Source organism: Suncus etruscus, chromosome 5, assembly GCF_024139225.1.
Source record: "Suncus etruscus isolate mSunEtr1 chromosome 5, mSunEtr1.pri.cur, whole genome shotgun sequence".
Classification (NCBI taxonomy): domain Eukaryota; kingdom Metazoa; phylum Chordata; class Mammalia; order Eulipotyphla; family Soricidae; genus Suncus; species Suncus etruscus.
The window spans coordinates 94,749,815-94,771,119 of NC_064852.1; the positions used below are offsets into that span (position 1 = coordinate 94,749,815).

At 41.1% G+C, this 21,305-nt stretch overlaps 1 protein-coding gene and 1 non-coding gene across 5 annotated transcripts in view; one reads left to right on the plus strand and one right to left on the minus strand.

Moving 5' to 3' along the window:
- SLC25A12 (solute carrier family 25 member 12) overlaps window positions 1-21,305 on the plus strand; it is a 225,189-nt gene that overhangs the window by 101,092 nt on the left and 102,792 nt on the right. For 3 of the 4 annotated variants that reach the window (XM_049773407.1, XM_049773409.1, XM_049773410.1), the window contains one exon: window positions 21,005-21,058. In XM_049773407.1, coding sequence (XP_049629364.1) covers window positions 21,005-21,058 — 54 coding nt within the window. Of the gene's footprint in view, window positions 1-20,007; window positions 20,048-21,004; window positions 21,059-21,305 lie in introns of those variants that run through there. The other variant, XM_049773408.1, reaches the window with a different exon arrangement.
- On the minus strand, window positions 7,105-7,211 carry LOC126010525 (U6 spliceosomal RNA). The gene has a single exon (XR_007496550.1). It is a non-coding gene; the product is annotated as a U6 spliceosomal RNA (small nuclear RNA).

Below are 21,305 nucleotides of genomic sequence, written 5' to 3' on the forward strand. Positions count from 1 at the left end.
GTGTGATAGTGAGAGGTGGCATTTTTATTTTATGGATCTGTGTGTTCTGCCTATGAGAGATCTTCGTTTTGTGTTCAATGTTTTGATCTTTCATAATGTGACCTGGTATTGAACTTTTTTTGTTTGTTTGTTTTTGGGTCACACCCAGCAGCGCTCAGAGGTCACTCCTGGCTCCATGCTCAGAAATCACTCCTGGCAGGCACAGGGGACCATATGGGACGCCGGGATTCAAATCACCATCCTTCTGCATGAAAGGCAAACGCCTTACCTCCAGGCTATCTTGCCGGCCCCAATATTGAACTTTTTATTCCTTATTAGAAGTACACATATGATTTGAAAGTCCAAATTCATCCTTTTATATGGAAACTTGTATTTATTAATGCATAAGAAGTACTCCCAACAGAGGAATAACACAGAGATTCTAAAATCATTGTAATTAAAGAAAAAAACAACACGAGTAAGGTACAAGATGTAAGTAAAAAGAGCACTTTTTATCATATTAAGGAGTTTGAATTTTATATTAACTCAGTAGATAGCTTCTAAAAGATTGGCTAATGATAAAATTTAATTTACTTGGAAGTACTATGGAGAATGGTGTGAGGCAGAAAGTGGAGAACTAGAGGCTTCAATAGAGCAATTAGGTGACTATTATAATCGTAACAGGAGTTTGACAAATTAGTAAGGGGATGAAAAACATAATTTTATTTCAAGGGACAAAGAAAAGTGATACTCAGGTTTCTGACTTGAGCAAATGAGGCTCATCTTTCACTTAGGAGATAGAAGAGGACTAATGACTAGCTTATGGTAGAATGACAAATAAGGAACATTCAGAAAATATTTGATCAATACCTCATAGTAAGTCATTGAGGTAAGTGATGAGAATGTGAAAGGGGAGGAAGGATTTAGTGACAAGACATAGTTAGAAAGAACACAAAGGATTAATTCAAGGAGTGATGACTTATGGTTTCCATGAAATATATAATATCATTCCAATTGAATTTCTTTCTCCTAACCCTACATAATTTGTTTTGGCATCACATGTGGCATTGCTTGGGGGCTACATCTGGATATGGTGCTTAGGTATTTACTGTCAGTGGTACTCAGGGGACCACATTGTATCATGATGATCAAACCAGGGGCATCTCTATCCAAAATATTCTCCAATTCTCAAAGCTATCTCCCTGACTCCAGTGTTGCACAAATCTACTACACAGTAGTTCTGCAAGAGAAAACAGTATAAAGATGGTACGCAATTTGCTGGCTCCTTGTGTATGTACAATAAAATAATCAGTTTATAAAACTATAATCCCTGCTCTGAATGCAGGAGCTCCAGGTTCAATCCCCAGCACTACGTGATGCTCTAAACTAGAAGTAACCCCCAATCACCAAGCTTGGAGTAGCTCCTGAATACTGGTGTGGCGCCACCAAACCCCCAAATTATATATATATATATATATATATATATATGGGAGTAAGAGCGATCGCAAGCAGTAGGGTGTTTGCCTTACACTCAGCAGACCTGGGTTTGATTCCTGGCATCTCATATGGTCCCCTGAGCCTGCCAGGGGTGATTTCTGAGTGCAGAGCCAGGGTTAACCCCTGAGTGCCATGGGTGTGGCTCAAAAACAACAACAATAACAAAAAATATATATACATATATATCCACAATTCCTACATAAGACCTTATGGCTGGAGTAGCCATGTATCACAGGGTAAGGCAATAGGGAACATCAATAGGGTAGGAAAAACTAAGACTTTTACCTGATGTGTCACTAGACCTTGTTCTGATTTCTTTGAAAACTGAAGGACTCACATCCATATGGAAATAGCTGGTTCTTGTGTTCTACTTCAGGGAGTAGCTTTTTTCTATGTAGAAAAATAGAACTTTGAGGAGCAGAGAATCAATATTGTGTGCTGGGAGAGCTAATGGACAATGGCAAGGTTGACCCGCTAGAAAATGAGCAAGGTGCCTGAGCTGAAGGGTGAAATATCCTTGTTGTTGCAGTACTGTATGACATTTGGTGCAGGTGTTCATATTGGTGACCAAGGTGGTATGGTGACTTGTCCAAAGGGGTGACCAACAGGTTAAATATGTGATGGCCCAATTTTAGTCAGCTGGAATGTGAGCCTTTGATGGGAACTGAGTTCTCCCTGCGGGCATCTCATGAGAGGCTTTTTCTATGTTTCCTTTTGTACTCTGGGAAGCATCTGTTTTTATTATGTTTTTGGTTTATGGGCCACACTGGAAGTACTCAAGGGTTACTCCTGATTCAACTCAAGAATTACTCCTGGTAGTGTTCAGGGGAGCCATATGAAGTATAGGGAATTGACCATAGATCAGTCACATGCAAGACAAGAGCCTTAGGTGCTGGTCCCTCTGAGAAGCATCTGTTTGTAAAACAGCTGGGTATTTTGATGGGGATTCACCTACTGTCTTTTGCCTCTAGTTAGAGCCTAAAGTATTCAGGTCTTAACAGCAGTGACTTGTACTTCCAGTGGAAGTTCTACTCCTTCAGAGAAAGAACAGGGTTCTCCCTAGGAAAGTTAGTGGGGAGCAGGGAATGGAATGTAGGAGATAACTTAATGGACAAAATACTTAACTTGCAAACCTGAAGTCACAAATTCTATTCCACAATCTGCCTCGGTGCAGGCAATTTTTTCTTTATCTTTTTTTTTTTTTAGGCACCTGTTTTTGCAATCCTTTTCACATTACCTCTTTCTAGCACCCATTTCTCACCAGAGTGACCACTTCGCCTGTCATTGTCACAGTAGTTTCTTCCTTGCTCTAGTTCTCCTCCTTGCATTGTGGCAAGATTCCTACTAAGGATCAGTTCTCCTGTCCTTCATTTCAATGTCTTAATTTCATTCTCTTCAGTCTTTATTCTCCTTCTATGTTTCTCTATATCTTGCAAATAAGTGGGATCATTCCGTGTTTGTTCTTCTCCCTTTGACTCATTTCTGTTCTGAAGATCTGTTAATAGCATTGCTTTTTTTCCCTTTTTATTTTGAGATCAAAGATGCAAAGAGGGTCGGAGAGATAGCATGGAGGTAAGGCGTTTGCCTGTCATGCAGAAGGTTGGTGGTTCGAATCCCGGCATCTCATATGGTCCTCTGAGCCTGCCAGGAGCAATTTCTGATCATAGAGCCAGGAGTAAGTCTTGAGTGCTGCTGGGTGTGAACAACAACAACAAAAAAAAAACACAAACAAACAAAAACAAAAAACAAAAAAAAAAAGATGCAAAGAAAGAGGACAAGGTAAAATTACAGTGGGAAGACAATCACCCATAAACAGAATTCTTAGAAGAAATCCCCTTGCTGACACTTTAATTTTGAACTTTTCAGCCAAAGACCATTAACAAAAATAAAACAAAACCCATGCACAATTACTTTGTCCTTCAAGTCCCCAGATTGTAGTACATTATAATATTTCTTTTTGTTTTGGGGGGGGGGGTCACACCGGTAGTGCTCAGGGGTTACAAAGGCTCTATGCTCAGAAATCGCTCCTGGCAGGCTCAGGGAACAAGTTGGGGATGCCGGGATTCGGACCATTGGCCCATTGACATTCTGCATGCAAGACAAACAAACGCCTTACCTCCATGCTATCTCTCCGGCCCCATTATAACATTTCTTAGCAGTACACAAAGCAATCTAAAGCCACAAAATTTATGTAACTCCTTAAACATTGAAGGCATAGTATTTTTTAACAGTTCCAGGCACATGCATATTAGTTTAAGTTAAACTCATAGTTTAAGTGGTTTTCTAAGGATTAGAATCAAAGGAGCACAAATGGTAGTAGAGTGGCAATTGTTGTTTGCATAGGTCCAGCAAAATATGGGGGGCATGGAAAGGAAAAGCCTTGGCCTAAATACAAGGAGACCTTACCCCTGAAGTTTTCTGGCATAAGATCAACTCTAGGCTCCAGGCATACTAGGTTGTCCAGCCCAAGTCATTGTCGGTAGTGCCAATACACTTTCATTTTTCACACAGTAGCTGTTGTTGGTGTCAGGTTTCTGTAGTTAAAGATCCTGGAATCGGCCCGGAGAGATAGCACAGCAGCATTTGCCTTGCAAGCAGCCAATCCAGGACCAAAGGTTGCTGGTTCGAATCCTGGTGCCCCATATGGTCCCCCGTGCCTGCCAGGAGCTATTTCTGAGCAGACAGCCAGGAGTAACCCCTGAGCAACGCCGGGTGTGTCCCAAAAACCAAAAAACAAACAAACAAAAAGATCCTGGAATCTGTGCATATCCTACATCGAAGTCAGGATGTTGTGGAGTGTCCTCTAGCTTCACCTCACAACTAGAGAGCAATGCAAAGAGCCCTGTCCTGAAAGCAGGTCATTGTTGTTGTTAAGTCTTCTGGGTATTAAGGGCAGTCTCTTGAGTAGGTCAATGTGAGAGCAGTGATAGTGTCCTCCCTGGTAGAGGATTGCTCCCAGGTGATGTTATAGACAACCTTGGTTGTTTTGTAGATGTCATCCCTGGTTCAAGGGTGAATGGAGAATGCCCATTCTTCTGAGGCCTGAACCAGGTCATTATGATAATGTTCAGGGTGTAAGGTCCCATTGCATTACAAGATTTGTGTGTTCCTATCACTATTAGATAAGAACTTGTTTGTATGTATAGTATTTTCTCACTTTAATGTGCCTATGCAAAAGAGGAACAATGCCACATGGCGTTATTAGTGCATATCAGGGCTGCTAGAACAAGTCCAACACTCCCCGTGACTTGGTTCAAACATAAACTTTAAACTGAGAGACTCTTCTACCAGAATTCCTTATTGAACAGATCACAAAGAGAAGAACAGACAAATAGTGGGGAAAATAGTCACTGTATCAGAGAATATTTAGTAAGAATTATAGCTGGTAAGGAAATATATATAAAATTTTCAAAAGACATATGTGTCCCTTTTATGTCTTTTGAAATAGTTGGGGGTGTTAAATTGGTGTACCACTTTGTCAGTGATTTGGCCTGTGCAGTTGAAGGTAAAAAGCGTAAATGTGGGGTAATGAAGATAGGAGGTGAGGGAGTGAAGGGCTAGAAATGAACTTGTAGGGGTATGAGAAAGGGCAATATACAAGATGGACGTTCTGCATATTCAAACATACCTTAATCATAGGGCTTACTATTAATAAATACTGTAAGCGTGGGCACTAGCCCCCAGCCGGTTTTGAAAATGTAGACCAGTGAGGAAAAAAAAGTTGCCAGTGACTGCCTCAGTGTAGCCCAGAAACCCAGCTAGGCCTGCCTAGCCTCTCAGCACCCCCAAGCTAGGGAGAAAGCCTTGGGACTGGGATCTCTTCAAACCCCATGCCGGCAAAAGCTAGCCTCCAGATCAAGAAAGCGTTAATGGCATTCTTAAACCAGGAAAGGATAGAAGTAAAAAACACAGAAAGAAGTTGTCCAATAACAGCTAAAGACCTCAGTAAAAATTCAACTATGCATATTAAATATCCATCAGCCTTCACAATAGGATACTACCTAAGGTAATGACAATAAGAAAAATTTACATGAAAATAAATAGGAATTCAATTGAGTTCTAAGAGGTCTTTACTGTGATATAAAGTCTTTATATAGAGAAGATACTAACAGGGGTCTCAAATTCAATTTACCTGCGGGCCGCAGGAGGCAAAGTCGGGGTGATCCTTGAGTGCAAAGTCAGTAGTAAGACTTGAACATTGGGGGGGTGTGACCTGAACAACTAAAACAAAACAAAACAAAAAAAGATTCCTCTAGGGCAGGGCCACAAAATGTTGTACGGAGGGTCGTTTGTGGCCCACGGGCCACAAGTTTGAGACCCCTGTTTGAGACTGATAGTGTAAAACATAAAAAATAAACGTGTATCTAAAGAGATTAACTATAGCCTTACTTTTGATACTGTGTGCATGTGTTTGTGCATGAGCACTTGTGCTTGATTCTGTAATTAGTCTACATTTTTTAAAAAGCTTCAATATAATGCTGATCCATGACTGTGATCAAGTGAGATATAATATAAATAATGGAGTATATTTCAATTAATAATGGTCTATATAGTCATGTCTGCATTTATCTCTCAATTATCACAGCTTGGAAAGAAGACACAGAAATAATCATTGTTTGCTCATTCTGCCCATCTGTCATGTTTTATGGATTTACCTGGACTGTTCAGATGGGGATGAGAATGAAATAGGCATCTACAATTATACGTCCTTTAATTATCCCCAAGCCCTCATTAAAGCATTATATGTGGGCAAGTTTCATGTCAACTGTGGAAGAAAATCAAGGCATGTTAGTGGGAAATGCAGCCTTCTTCATATCATCACTTCACTAAGATTTAGTTGGCAGTAATAGCAATAGCATTTCACTAAAAACAATTAGTTTAGATATTTAGGTGGACTAAAGCATATTTAAATGAGATTAACCCAAAGGCATAAGTGAGTGATAATTATAGAAGCAACTTCTCAGTAACAGATGAGACAAATAGTCCTTTGGTTTTTTTTGGTTTTTGGGCCACACCCGGAGGTGCTCAGGGGTTACTCCTGGCTGTCTGCTCAGAAATAGCTCCTGGCAGGCACGGGGGACCACATGGGACACCAGGATTCGAACCAACCACCTTTGGTACTGGATCGGCTGCTTGCAAGGCAAACACCGCTGTGCTATTTCTCCGGGCCCCAAATAGTCCTTTGTTCAGGACACCAGTGTACCTAGAGAGATGATAGAGCACTTCATCATATAGAATGATAAAAGTTCTAATTATATACTATATCTCTTAGATGCAATATATATTTTATCACTGATATCCAGAAAGTGGGAAATCTGAAGGACATATAAATATCCCACTATAGGGCCCGGAGAGATAGCACAGCGGCGTTTGCCTTGCAAGCAGCCGATCCAGGACCAAAGGTGGTTGGTTGGAATCCCGGTGTCCCATATGGTCCCCCGTGCCTGCCAGGAGCTATTTCTGAGCAGACAGCCAGGAGTAACCCCTGAGCAACGCTGGGTGTGGCCCAAAAAATAAACCAAAAAAAAAAAAAATCCCACTATATAAATTCACACCCAGAAGTCCTCAGGAGCTATTCCTAGCTTTATGCTTGGAAGACCAGGTAGTGTTGACCATATACATTTTTTTTTAAATATGGAACGCTTCACGAATTTGCGTGTCATCCTTGCGCAAGGGCCATGCTAATCTTCTCTGTATCATTCCAATTTTAGTATATGTGCTGCCAAAGCGAGCACGACATTTTTGTTGTTGTTGTTGTTTTCAAACCACACACAGGGCTAACTCCTGAATCTGCAATCAGGGATCATTTGTTGCAGGGTTCTGGGGACCATATGAGTTGCTGGGAATTGAACCTGGTTTAGCCTCATGTAAGATAATCACCGCTGTGCTACTTTTTTAGCCCTGACAAGGCCACCCTCATAACCCTAGTTAAGGTCTCTAGACACAAGTGAGACCTTTACTTTAAGGTGTATTTGTTATTCAGTTATATGGCAAATGTCATCTAAAAAATGTTTTTTTTTTTTTTTAAGTAACATCAAACACTTTCCTTATAAGCACATCCACTCATTGGATTTTTTGTCCTACGTTCATCCCCTCTGGTAACTTCAATTGCTTCAATGTCCATTATTATTTTGTTTTGAATGTGCATTGATTTTATTTCTTTATGTTCTTTATACTCTAATAAGACATATAATCTAGTATTTGTCTTTATCCTTTCTGAGGATATTGGTGAATGTAAGGGGACACTGGAGAAGAGATTGGTGCTCATTGTATGCCTGAAATGCAATCTGAATAACTTTGTAACTTTGTAATTTATAGCAATTCAATTTATAAATCATAAATATTAGAGAGAGAGAGAGAGAGAGAGAGAGAGAGAGAGAGAGAGAAAATTCCATCAGCAGGGATCTTAGAGGCAGTATAATGGGTAAGGCCCTTGCCTAGCTTTGTTCAATCTGGGTTCAATCCCTCATGCCTGCCAGGAGTAATCCCTGATCTCAGACCACGAGTAAGCCCTGCGCACCACAGAGTATGGCCCCAAAACAAAAATAAAGACAATAAGAGAGTGCCATCAACAAAGGGACATTCTGATAAGGACTGTGTGTTGGAGCATTGTGTGCATAAAACCTTCTACGATCATATCCCCAGAGTGATGCAAATGATTCAAATCTTCTCCTTCCAGCAACCTGACTGATTTCACATTAGTTTTGTTCTATAAATTTGCAAAAATGTGTATAGTAGGAGCTGGAGAGATAGCATGGAGGTAGAGCATTTGCCTTGCACGCAGTAGGTTGGTGGTTTGAATCCCAGCATCCCATATGGGCCCCCGAGCCTGCCAGGAGCTATTTCGGAGCATAGAGCAGGAGTAAGACCTGAATGTTGCTGGGTGTGACCCAAAAACCAAAAAAAAAAAAAAATGTGTATCGGAGGACCATCTGGGATGCCGGGATTCAAGCCACCGTCCTTCTGCATGCAAGGCAAACACCCTACCTCCACGCTATCTCTCCAGCCCCAGTTGCCTTGCACGCTAGCCTAGGACGGACCTCGGTTGGATTCCCCAGCATCCCATATTGTCCCCCAAGCCACGAGCAATTTCTGAGCAATAGTATCTGATATTTTATCCCACTGAATTCTGTGTAAGCCTTTTTCAGTCAGCATGATCTTAACATTATTATTATTATTATCATCATTATTATTATTATTAAATTTCTGGGCTATACCTGATGATGCTCAGAGCTTACTCCTGGCTCTGTGCTCTAAATTCACTCCTGTCACTGTTTAAGAGCTTTTACTGCTCCACATCCTTGCTAGCGTCTTGTATTTTTTGTCCTATTTGTTTCGAGTTCACATCAAGCAGTGCAAGCTCTGCACTCAGGGATCACTTCTGTGGGCTCAGGGGACCATATGGAATGTTGAGGATCGAGCCCAGGTAAGCCACATGCAAGGTAAGCACCCGATCCACTGTATTATTACTCAGGCTTTATTTTTATTTTCTTAACTTAGCTATTCTAGAATGTGTGTAAATGCAGTCTTTTTTTTTTAAACACGGAATTTCAAAAAAAAAAAAAAAAAAAAAAAAAAAGGCCCGAAGAAATAGCACAGCCACGTTTGCCTAGCAAGCAGCCGATCCAGGACCAAAGGTTGGAATCCCGGTGTCCCATATGGTCCCCCCTGCCTGCCAGGAGCTAGTTCTGAGCAGACGGCCAGGAGTAACCCCTGAGCACCGCCGGGTGTGGCCCAAAAACCAAAACAAAAAACAAACAAACAAAAAAACCCACGGGATTTTCTTGGTTGGTAATGATATACTTTTTTTTTTTTTTTGGTTTTCTTTTGGGCCACACCCATTTGATGCTCAGGGGTTACTCCTGGCTAAGTGCTCAGAAATTGCCTCTGGCTTGGGGGGGATCATATGGGCCGCTGGGGAATCGAACCGTGGTCCTTCCTTGGCGCTTGCAAGGCTATTGGGGCCAGAGAGATAGCATGGAGGTAGGGCGTTTGCCTCGCATGCAGAAGGACGGTGGTTCGAATCCTGGCATCCCAGATGGTCCCCCGAGCCTGCCAGGAGCGATTTCTGAGCACAAAGCCAGGAGTAACCCCTGAGCACTGCTGGGTGTGATCCAAAAAACCAAAACCAAAACCAAAAAAAAAAAAAAAAAAACCACACAACCAAAAAACTCATTCAAACTTCATTTGATCATACGTTTTTCACTAAAACTTGCTTGTACATGACTAGTATAGTGAGTGGTGGGGCACTTACTATTTTAACTGCATAGCATCTAATTCCGTGAATTCCTTACAGATACTTTGAAAAGTATTACAGTACTCGTGAGGGAAGAGAGAAGACTATATTTCAGAAATAAGATCATTGTCATTCCTCTTGCATAATTTATCATACTTAAGAGTCAGACAGTGAGGAAGAGCAATATAGAAAGACATAATTTCGAGATCACTACTATTCCTTTAAAAAAAACTTTTTTTTTTTTTTTTTTGGTTTTTGGGTCACACCCGGCAATGCTTAGAAGTTCCTCCAGTCTCTATGCTCAGAAATTGCTCCTGGCAGGCTCAGGGGACTATATGGAATGCTGGGATTTGTACCACTGCCCTTCTGCATGCAAGGCAAACACCTTACCTTCATGCTATCTCTCCGGCCCCTCCTTTGAATTTTTGTACCTCACTAGTTTCTTTCCCCTAAGATGGGGATTTATTTCAATTAGAGCAATGTTCATGCAGGGATCACAGGACTTCAACTCTACAGAATAGCCCCCACAAAATGTGTTGTTCAGTGTTTATAAGTAACTTTAGTAGAAATAATTTCTGACTTAATGATTTCAAGATCATTTTACCAAGTAAAATACAATTTGCTCAAACTTGAACAAAACATTCTTATTTCTCACCAATTTACCTGTTTCAGTTTCCTAAGACACTCAGGAAGAAGTAACAAAGCATAATTTACATAGCAGAGACATAACTCAAAAGGCTGGAGCACTTACTGTAGGCCCAGAATTTATCCCTGACACAGCTGGGCTTTCTGAGTCCTAATGGGAGTCGTCCAATACTGCACCAGGAGAAGCCATGTGTTCTCTGGCTCTACATGGTCCCGAGATCATCATTTGGTATAGCCCCATGCACCACAGAGTTGTGAACTAATCCCCCTCCCCCAATAAAGTACAACAACAAAGGCAAGTAGTTCAAAGGGCTAAGGCATATGCTTTGCATGTAAGAGCTCTGGGCTAGGACTGACTCTTCAATTGGAGAGTGATGACTCAAACACTATGGAATTTCCTTCACAAACAACCTAACTTAAAAAAATGGATGGTTTGCATTATTTCAGTAACATATAAAGAATCATTTTATAATTCTAGGAATAAACCCCAAACAATATATAGTTAAAAATTTCATGTGTGTAAGCAAGTTTTTTGTGTATATGTTTGTGCATATCAAAATCAGATCATGCTGTTGAACTTCAAATGTTTAAAGTGAGTTTAATCTTAATGTAAACCTATAAAATCCAGGAAGTTCCTCTTCATAGTAATAGCATAAGTACTGTAACTGGGTATAAGTTTATATTCTGTAATGCTTCAGATTATTGGACTTACAAAATATTACTGTTTGCTTCCCCTTTATTTTATTTACTTATTTATTTATTTTGATCCTTGCTGCAATGCTTTTGCTTCTTTTTTTTTTTTAATGAAGGTTTATGGCAATTTTTATGTTCCCACGCTATCAACACTATTTCCCCAACAACACGTACTGACTTTGTGTGTGGCATTTGGTAATTTTCATAATATTTCAAAAATTTATTATTATTATTATATATGTTAGGACAATCTGTGATCATTGATCTTTGATATTATTGTAATAGTCTTGGGACACCAAGAACACTGCCTATATAATATCACAAAATTTTTTAAATATTAAATTTTTTTATTTAAACACTGTGGTGACAAGGTTATTCATACTACAGTTATTTTTTTTTTATAGATGAGATTGCTCATGATTGAGTTAGTCATTCAATGTACAACAAATGTCACCAGTGCACATTTCCTGTCACCAATGTCAACAGTTTCTTTCTCACCCTCCCTAATGCCCTCTTCCCTTCCACCCACCCTCCCCTGCCTGCTTCTGGGGCAGGCATTTTAATTCTCTCTCTCTCTCTCTCTCTCTCTCTCTCTCTCTCTCTCTCTCTCTCTCTCTCTCTCTCTCTCTCTCCTCTTCTCATCTCTTTTTTGATGTGTTTTGCTGACTGCTAATGAAGGGCTGCCATGAATGTCCCTTTCATATTAGACCCTTCTCTATCTGTACTCCCTGCTCTTCCTACCATGGACTGGTTCTCCTAATCCTCATCTCTATTGTCTCTGGTTATCATTCCCACCCTGTCTTTTATTTTCCTTATATCCCAAAATGAATGAGATTATTCTGTCTATCCCTCTCTCTCTGGCTCATTTTACTCAGCATAATACTCTTCATGTCCATCCATGTATAAGCTAAATTTCATGACTTCATTTTTTCTAATGGCTGCATAGTATTCAATTATGTAACTATACTACACTTTCTTTAACTACTCATCTGTTGTTGGGCACCTGGGTTGCTTCCAGATTCTGGCTATTGTAAATAGTGATTTGATTAATATAGGAGTACAGAGGACATTTTTGTGTTGTGTTTGTTTATTCATAGGGTATCCCTAGGAGTGGTATTGCTGGATCATAAGAAAGCTCAATTTTCAGTTTTCTCTCCCTCATTTCTGGTTTCTCTATGCCCTGAAACCCAACAATATAAAATTAAGACAATAAATAACCTTTCAAAGGCTTCTAAGTTTTCCAGTGGAAGGAAGAGTTATACATAACTCTTGAAATAAAATTCTGGAAATTAATTATAATTAGCATAATGAGGAAGACAGGTCAAAAACTAAGAAGTCTCAAAACTAGGCCTCTTGTGACAAATAATTAGTGAAGTTGTAAATGCAATTGAACTGAACATACTTAAAGGAAGAGAAAGTACTACCTGAGAAACACATGAATGATAAAAATATTTAAAAAAAGAGCCTGATTTCTAATATGGAGAAAGTTTTAACACTATGGATGAAACAGCTAAACAAAAATCACAATATTCCCTTCTTACTCCGAAGCATAATCCTAGTTCATGGTTTGAAGCTCTTTTCAGTTCTGTGAAAGTTGAGTTGGATCTCTGGCACTGCAAATACAAAAAAATAAAACTTGGGCCCGGAGAGATAACACACCAGCATTTGCCTTGCAAGCAGCCAATCCAGGACCAAAGGTTGCTGGTTCGAATCCCGGTGTCCCATATGGTTCCCCACCTACCCCGTGCCTGCCAGGAGCTATTTCTGACCAGACAGCCAGGAGTAACCCCTGAGCAACGCCGGGTGTGGCCCAAAAATAAACAAACAAACAAACAAACAAAAACCCCCAAAAAACAAAAACAAACAAACAAAAAAAAACTTGATTTTATGAAGATTGAGTGACTTTTTTTTTTTTTTTTTTTGGTTTTTGGGCCATACCCGGCAGTGCTCAGGGGTTACTCCTGGCTGTCTGCTCAGAAATAGCTCCTGGCAGGCACGGGGGACCATATGGGACACCGGGATTCGAACCAACCACCTTTGGTCATGGATCGGCTGCTTGCAAGGCAAACGCCACTGTGCTATTTCTCCGGGCCCTGAGTGACTTTTTAATTTGCATCAAAGTGCAAGTTAACCAGAAAATGCTGATGCACAAATTACAGCAAGTTTTGCAAAAGATGTAGCTAAAAGTTTTGATAAAGGTGTCTATGCTAAATATAGTTCTAATGTGGGACATATTTTTAATGCATATTTTAAATAGAGACAAAATGTTGTTTTATTGGAAGAAGATGCCCTCGGGAACATTACAGATATAGAGGAGAAGGTAATATCTCACTTCAAAGTTTTAAGGGATAGGATATATCTTAGTAGTAAGAAAACTACAATGAAAACAGATTGCCCTGACTTTTGTTAAGGGCTAACTCTAGCTGAAGACTTTAAATTGAATCTGAAACTCATTTACAATTCTGGAAATCCCGAGTCCTTCATAATTCAAGTAAAGCACTATTTATAGTAGCCAAGATCTGTAAAGTGCGCAATGACAGGGGCCGGTAAGGTGGTGCTAGAGGTAAGGTGTCTACCTTGCAAGTGCTAGCCAAGGAAGGACTGTGGTTTGATCCCCCAGCGTCCATATGGTCCCCCCAAGCCAGGGGCAATTTCTGAGCGCTTAGCCAGGAGTAACCCCTGAGCATCACACAGGTGTGGCCCGAAAAACAAAAACAAAACAAACAAACAAACAAAAAAAAGTGCGCAATGACAGATCAGTGGAAAAGATGTTATGTAGTCAAACCATGAAATACTGTTTATTGGGGCCGGGCGGTGGCGCTAAAGGTAAGGTGCCTGCCTTGCCTGCGCTAGCCTTGGACGGATCACGGTTCGATCCCCCGGTGTCCCATATGGTCCCCCAAGCCAGGAGCAACTTCTGAGCACATAGCCAGGAGTAACCCCTGAGCGTTACCGGTTGTGGCCCAAAAACCAAAAAAAAAAAAAAAGAAGAAATACTGTTTATCAGTTTAAAAAAAGATGAAACTTTGTCTTGTACTATAATACTGATGGGACTGGAGAAGGCCATTCAAAACAAAATACGTAAGTCATAAAAAAGTGCCAGTGCCAGATGATTCCTAGTGGCATATAAAAAAAAAAAAAAGGCAAAAAGAACAAAAAAAAAAATTCCACAGGAAAAAGCAATGAAGAAAGCAAAGCAATATATAGTGCCTAAAACATGTACTTATATTATAACTCAAACATTTACATTCTTGTGTAACCAATGTTACCTGAATAAGAAATAAATGTGGAAGCTAAAGAGATAGCTCTTGTAGAAGGTAAGGCATTTTCTGTTTGTTTGTTTGTTTTTGTTTTTGGGCCACACCCGGTGACGCTCAGGGGTTACTCCTGGCTATACGCTCAGAAGTTGCTCCTGGCTTGGGGGACCATATGGGATGCCAGGGGATCGAACCGCGGTCCATCCAAGGCTAGCGCAGGCAAGGCAGGCACCTTACCTCTAGCGCCACCGCCCAGCCCGAAGGTAAGGCATTTTCTTCACACATGGCTGATTGTGGTTTAATCCCTGACACTTCATATGTTCACCCATCTTCCATCTGGAATGATCTTGTCCCCGCCTCTCTCTACTGTGCCGAACTGGGAGTAGTCCCTGAGAACCACCAAGTGTGGCCCAAAATGTAATAAAAATATTCATTAAAAAGTGAATGCTCATAGGGCTGGAGAAATATAGTTACAGGGGTTAAGGTACCTATGTGCATGCAGGTAAATAATCATTGGTAGTTCATGAGTCAAGGAGATTTTCAAGTTTTACTAAATCTTTCAAGTTTTACAATTTAATAAACACATTTTGTAAGGCAATAATTGCAACAGATAGTGATTCATTTCTGGAAGACAGAAATCAATGGAAAAGTTTCTCAAAGGAGCTATTATTCTGGATGTCATTAAGAACATTATGGGTGGGGCAGGGCGGTGGCGCTGGAGGTAACGTGCCTGCCTTGCCTGCGCTAGCCTAGGACGGACCGCGGTTCGATCCCCTGGCGTCCCATATGGTCCCCCAAGAAGCCAGGAGCAACTTCTGAGCGCATAGCCAGGAGTAACCCCTGAGCCTCACAGGGTGTGGCCCAAAAAAACCCAAAAAAAAAAAAAACCAAAAACAAGAACATTATGGGTATAGTGGATAAAAACCTGATCAGATGTTACAAGGAAACCTTTTAATGATTCATGCTTTATTGTCTTATTGTTAAGAAATTTCCATAGTCACTCCAACCTGTAAGGCACCACCACTCTAATAGACAGCACTACAAAATTAGTCAACACTGATTTCATCAGATACCAGTAAAATGTTAGTGTAGCAAAGGAATTACAATGTGCTAAATCTTCAGATGATGATTATAGTTTTTAGTAATAAAGTTTTTGAGTTAAGGAATACATTGTGCTTTTGCTTTTGTTTAGTACACATAATATTATTTCACACTTAATATACTAGAATAAAGTATAGACAATTTTGTATGACTGGGATAAAATGTGATTCACTTTATTACAACATTTGCTTCATTCTGTGTTCTGGAGTCAAAGCTATAATATCTCTGAGGTGTACTTATAATCAGTCATTGATATCCCTCATTTTGTTTATTTTTCTTTGGGGACCACACCCATTGGTGCTCAGAAGATCATGTGGTTCAGGAAATTGAATCTAGCCTTCTTTTTTTTTTTTTTTTTTTTTTTTTTTTTGGTTTTTGGGCCACACCCGGCGGCACACATTCCTGGCTATCTGCTCAGAAATAGCTCCTGGCAGGCACAGGGGACCATATGGGACACCGGGATTCAAACCAAACACCTTTTGTCCTGGATTGGCTGCTTGCAAGGCAAACGCCACTCTGCTATCTCTCCGGGCCCTGAATCTAGCCTTCTACAAGCAAATCATGATCCCAGTCCTTTGAGCTATGTCTCTGGACCTAGTTATTGGTATTCTAATGCTCTGGTTAATATTTGGACACTTTACTGTTTACTTTACAGTTTACTTTAGTTTTACTACAGTTTCACTGTAGTTTTACCACAGTTTACAGTGTATTTTGAGCCACATTCACTGATTCTCAAAAGCAGCTCAAAAAAAAAAAAAAAAAAAAAAAGCAGCTCTTGACTCTGTGATCAGGGATAACTCTGGTGGGATTCATGGAGCCATACAGGGTCTGAGAGTTTGAACAGGGCCATGTGCAAGATAAACAGCCTACCATCAGTACTGTATCTGGAAATACAGTTAAAAAAAAAGAACCCTGACATACCTTTTTTTTTTGTTTGTTTTGGAAATACTCAGCAGTGCTTATTTGTATGAGGGGTTTACTCCTGTCTCTGTGCTCATGGATCACTCTTGGTAGGATTCAGGGAGGTTTTTGTTGTGCTGGAGCTCTACTATCTCTCTGTTTGTTGATTTACTTCTTATAGACTTTTTCCTTTCTTCCTTTCATCCTTCCTTCTTTTTTTTTTTTTTTTTCATTATTGTGGTGGCTGGGAACAGGGGAAAGATTGTTGGGGATCCAGACTATCATGTAGAGACAGAAGTTAAACTCAGGCTTTGGCACACATGCATACCTGAGAAAGTAATTCCTGAGCATATGCCATTTTCTCTCCTTTCAGCATCCAGTTTTTGTCCAGTGATTATTTCAACTACCATAGTCATAGTGGTCCCTTTTTTGCCCTAACTGCACTTTACTGTTATTTATGGCAACCTTTCTACTATTGGCCAGTCCTACTGGCCCTCATGCCTATTATCTTTGGGTATTACTATCATGCTATCTTTGGCAAAATTAAGTTTTACTTTAACTTCTGACAATGCCATAAAACAATAATTGTTATAGTATGAAAAGTCATCAGGGTAAGAAAGCTTACACAAAAATTCACATTGCTTTGTAGCCTTTTTTCATTATTCAACTTATTTTCTACAGTACATACTTCTAACATTTTTGCCCACAAGAAAAAAATTGAAGGTGTGAGCCAGGGTATTTAAATAAAGTAATTTTAAAAAGTCTGACAAAAAAGAAGGGGTTACATACTATGGTGTTTGGGGCCTGCTCCAAGCTCTGTGCTTTGAGCTCACTACCAAATGGTTCCAGGGACTGAGCATACAAAACACACTTTCAGCAATTAAGTTCTTTTCCTTATAGACTCCCCATTTGTCTATTTTATTGTTTATTATATTTTCTAGAAATAATTAGCAAAATATAACTTTATTTATGTTAGCTAAGCTCATTTAACTCCCTACCCCATTTTTTTTTTTTTGTTTTTGGGCCACACCCGGCAGTGCTCAGGGGTAACTCCTGGCTGTCTGCTCAGAAATAGCTCCTGGCAGGCACGGGGGACCATATGGGACACCGGGATTCCAACCAACCACCTTAGGTCCTGGATCGGCTGCTTGCAAGGCAAACGCCGCTGTGCTATCTCTCCGGGACCCCTACCCCATTCTTACTGAACTTTGAATTATACCATTTTCACTGCCTTAGTATTGATTCCAGTGAAGCCTTCAAACTTGCTAAAAAGTCACCTATTGGGCCTGGAGAGATAGCGCAGCGGCGTTTGCCTTGCAAGCCGCCGATCCAGAACCAAAGGTGGTTGGTTCGAATCCCGATGTCCCATATGGTCCCCCGTGCCTGCCAGGAGCTATTTCTGAGCAGTCAGCCAGGAATAACCCCTGAGCACCACCAGGTGTGACCCAAAAACCAAAAACCAAAAAAAAAAAAAAAAGGTCACCTGTTGTTTGTATATGTGTATGTGGCCAGAACTGGAACACCATGAGGCATATACTAGATTTCTGAGTCACATCCATGGGCAAATTTCACTTCTGGTATGGCCTTGTGCTAAAGAATTACGCCTGTTGGTGTGCAGGGTATCATATGGGTTTCTAGGGATTGAACTTGGTTCAGCTGTGTGCTAGGTAAGTGCTCTACCTACTGTAATATTTTTCCAACACCATTAATATAAACATTTAAAATAAATTTGTCCCCTCACTTTAAAAAAATGACTTTTCCTTCTAAGTAGTTTTATTCAAAAGGAGGGACTTTAAGATATCAAACATTCTACACTTGTAAAGTGACATGAAATAGATATCTTGACATTCTTGCTTCGAGAAATGTCATAAAATGAGAGAGAGAGAGAGAGAAAGAAAGAGAGAGAGAAAAAGAGAGAGAGAAGTTAAGGGAAGAGAGATAGAGCAGGGGAGAGATAGAAGAGTATCAGGGACATAAGTTTAGAAGATCAAAAAATTTGTAAAATTTTGTGTATGGTTATATTCTTAAAAGAATTGAATGGAAAAAAAAAGAATTGAATGGAGGGCCCGGAGAGATAGCACAGTGGTGTTTGCCTTTCAAGCAGCCAATCCTGGACCAAAGGTGGTTGGTTCGAATCCCGGTGTCCCATATGGTCCCCCGTGCCTGCCAGGAGCTATTTCTGAGCAGACAGCCAGGAGTAACCCCTGAGCACTGCCGGTGTGGCCCCAAAACAAAAACAAACAAAAAAGAATTGAATGGAGTGAAGCAAGTTTTTATGGTGGCAGAGAATTAAATGATGTACAGCAGGAAAGCACATTTTTTGGAGTACTAGCATTCATTACCAACGTTTTCTCTTTATCACTTCTCTTTTCTCATTTCTCTTAATACTGTAATTAGTGAGATGAGGGAAGAAATCTATGAGATTTGGGGCCGGTGAGGTGGCGCTAGAGGTAAGGTATCTGCCTTGCAAGCGCTAGCCAAAGAAGGACCGTGGTTTGATCCCCGGCAGTCCCCCCCAAGCCAGGGACAATTTCTGAACGCTTAGCCAGGAGTAACCCTTGAGCATCAAACGGGTGTGGCCCAAAAAAAGAAACAAAAAATCTATGAGATTCAACTTTGGAAATGTAAAATAGAGCAGAGAAGAACTAATTCTTTAAGTGAATGGAGACAAGTCTGAGGGTTCTTAGCCATTAAACTTAAAAATGAAAAGGTACCATACTTGGTTTAAAGACATTAAATGTAGCTAAGCTGTGGTTGTTGGGAAGCAACGACTATCTTTAAGAGCTTAGAAAGTTGTTGCTATATATACAGTCTTTGTGTTCTTTGCAAGCAGAATTGTATCTGGAACATATTATATGTACAGTAAATATTTGTTGAGTAAATCAACATGCAACTTAATGCAACCATAATGCCAAGACTCAGTTTTAGGGACTTTATTTTGGTTCCAGTAGAACAAGTACTTCTTAGGTATGGCTAGCAATTTTTTATAGCAGCAGATTGATCCAATGCCATTCTGCCCAAGACAAACGCATGCACTGGTGATCCATCTCATAGCGCAAAGGCTTGGGGAAAGATTTGGAACATGTTGAAATCTTCTAATAAAGCTTCATACATAGTGCAGGAAGCCAAAACATAGTAAGCATATTCAACCGCGCCAATTTAAAGAGGAGGATTTCTCAACTTGAGTTTACTTAGGTTTTCCCCCAGCGTGAGCGGGTTCCCGGGCCCTTTCCTCTGTCTAGCGTTTGCCATTCGTTGTCAGTAGATCGTTTGTTATTATTATTAATGGTTAGTGCTCTTTGATTCTTTCCAGTCTTGCTCGGGGTAGGCCCCAAGGGTTCCCTTAAGTCTCAGAGGGCTACGACTTTGGCAGCAGTCTTTGCCCAAAGCCACACCCACTGAGAGGCCTTAGGAAATCTTGCTCTCCTGGCGGCCACTGAGCTGATGTTCACGGTGCGTCGGGATCCCCGGCTGGCACTGCTGGTTGCACCTGGGAAGGTGCGGCCAGTCCTGGGCACGAAGGGCCGGCGGAGCCCGGGGCCAGCTTAGCCAGACCCGGGACGCCGAGCACAGCCCCGGGCCGGCCCGCCTCGGCCTCATTTGCATCGGGACGCGCGCGGCGCCGGCGAGCGGGAGGGCGGGTGCGGTCGGGGAGGCGGCGCGCGCGCGCACCCTGACAGCTCGGCCCCGCTCGCTCACTTGCTCGTCCCCGGCTTCCGAGCACAGCATGGCGGTCAAGGTGACTCCAACTCTCTGCTGCTGCTTTTTATTGCCTAGGAGACATTCCAGGGACCCTGCCCGCCAGCCCATTGCCTCTTCCCATTTCCTTCTTTGCCTGGTTCTTGGATCATGCGTCCTGGGGGCTCTAGCTCGCGGGTGGGAAGAAGCTGTGCGGGGCTTGGAATGGAGGAAGAGGATGCCGTGCTGGGGGAGGGGAAGAGGGACGGGATTGTGAGTTTGAGGGGTTTCCAAGGACCGTGGGTCACTAACGAAAGAGTTGTGCCTTGCTCTGGGGGCCTGAGATCGTGAGACTGGAGTTGGAAAGGCATCAGATAGCGCGTAGAGAAATAGCATGCCAAGCCGGGTACCTAAGGCATCTGTGTATTGCGGTGGGGGAGGGGATAAATATCTGGGCAATTTGGGGCCTCTCTGTAGGACGGGGGGACAATAGTTGGCATTGCGCTGCAGGTGGCAGTGTGTCGGAAGTGTTTGGAAATGTAGCTGCGTTCATATTCTAGGCTGGGTAGAGAAAGAGAGAAGGACGAGGAGGTAATTATATTCAGGATTGCCATTGCATGGGGAAGAAAGACTGCTAGGCCAGGCGATTCATTTGGATGTTTCAGTTGTCCTGTGCTCTCCTCTTGTGGGCCTCTGGAATTGATCTCGGGTGACTGCTGCTGTGTAGCTAGTATAGGTTGTAGAGAAACAGATTGATCTCCATCCACCGCCTTCCTTCCCTTTCTAGAGAAAATCGACCTGGTTGATTTGCCCTATCTCACTCACATTATTCACACCTGTCTTTCCAGCCTGTAAGTTTGACAGTTGTTATCAGTATAGTTGCTTATGGCTTGTTTTAAACTAAATGCCCTTATAAAATGATAAGAGAATTGATTGGTAGTGTCTGAGCTTTAATCTAAAGAGATTGTGTGATCTTTGGTGAAGTATTAACTGGCATTTTAATTTTTCCCCTTTACAGGTGCAGACAACCAAGCGAGGTGATCCTCATGAGTTAAGAAATATATTCCTACAGGTAAATTGATTTATGATATATGCTTTTATTGTGTGTAGAAAAAACACACAGGCGAAAGCCTAGTATTTATCAGATTATAACCATGATGGATGTTTTATTTTTATATATTTTCACAATCATGACTAGACGATAGTCTATAATTCTCTTACTAATGTTTGAAGAAAGTTTGCTTTTTTTTATTGGGTTTGATAAAAAATTACCTCAAATCTTTGTCTTTCAAACAATTTCAAAACATATTTTGAAAAAG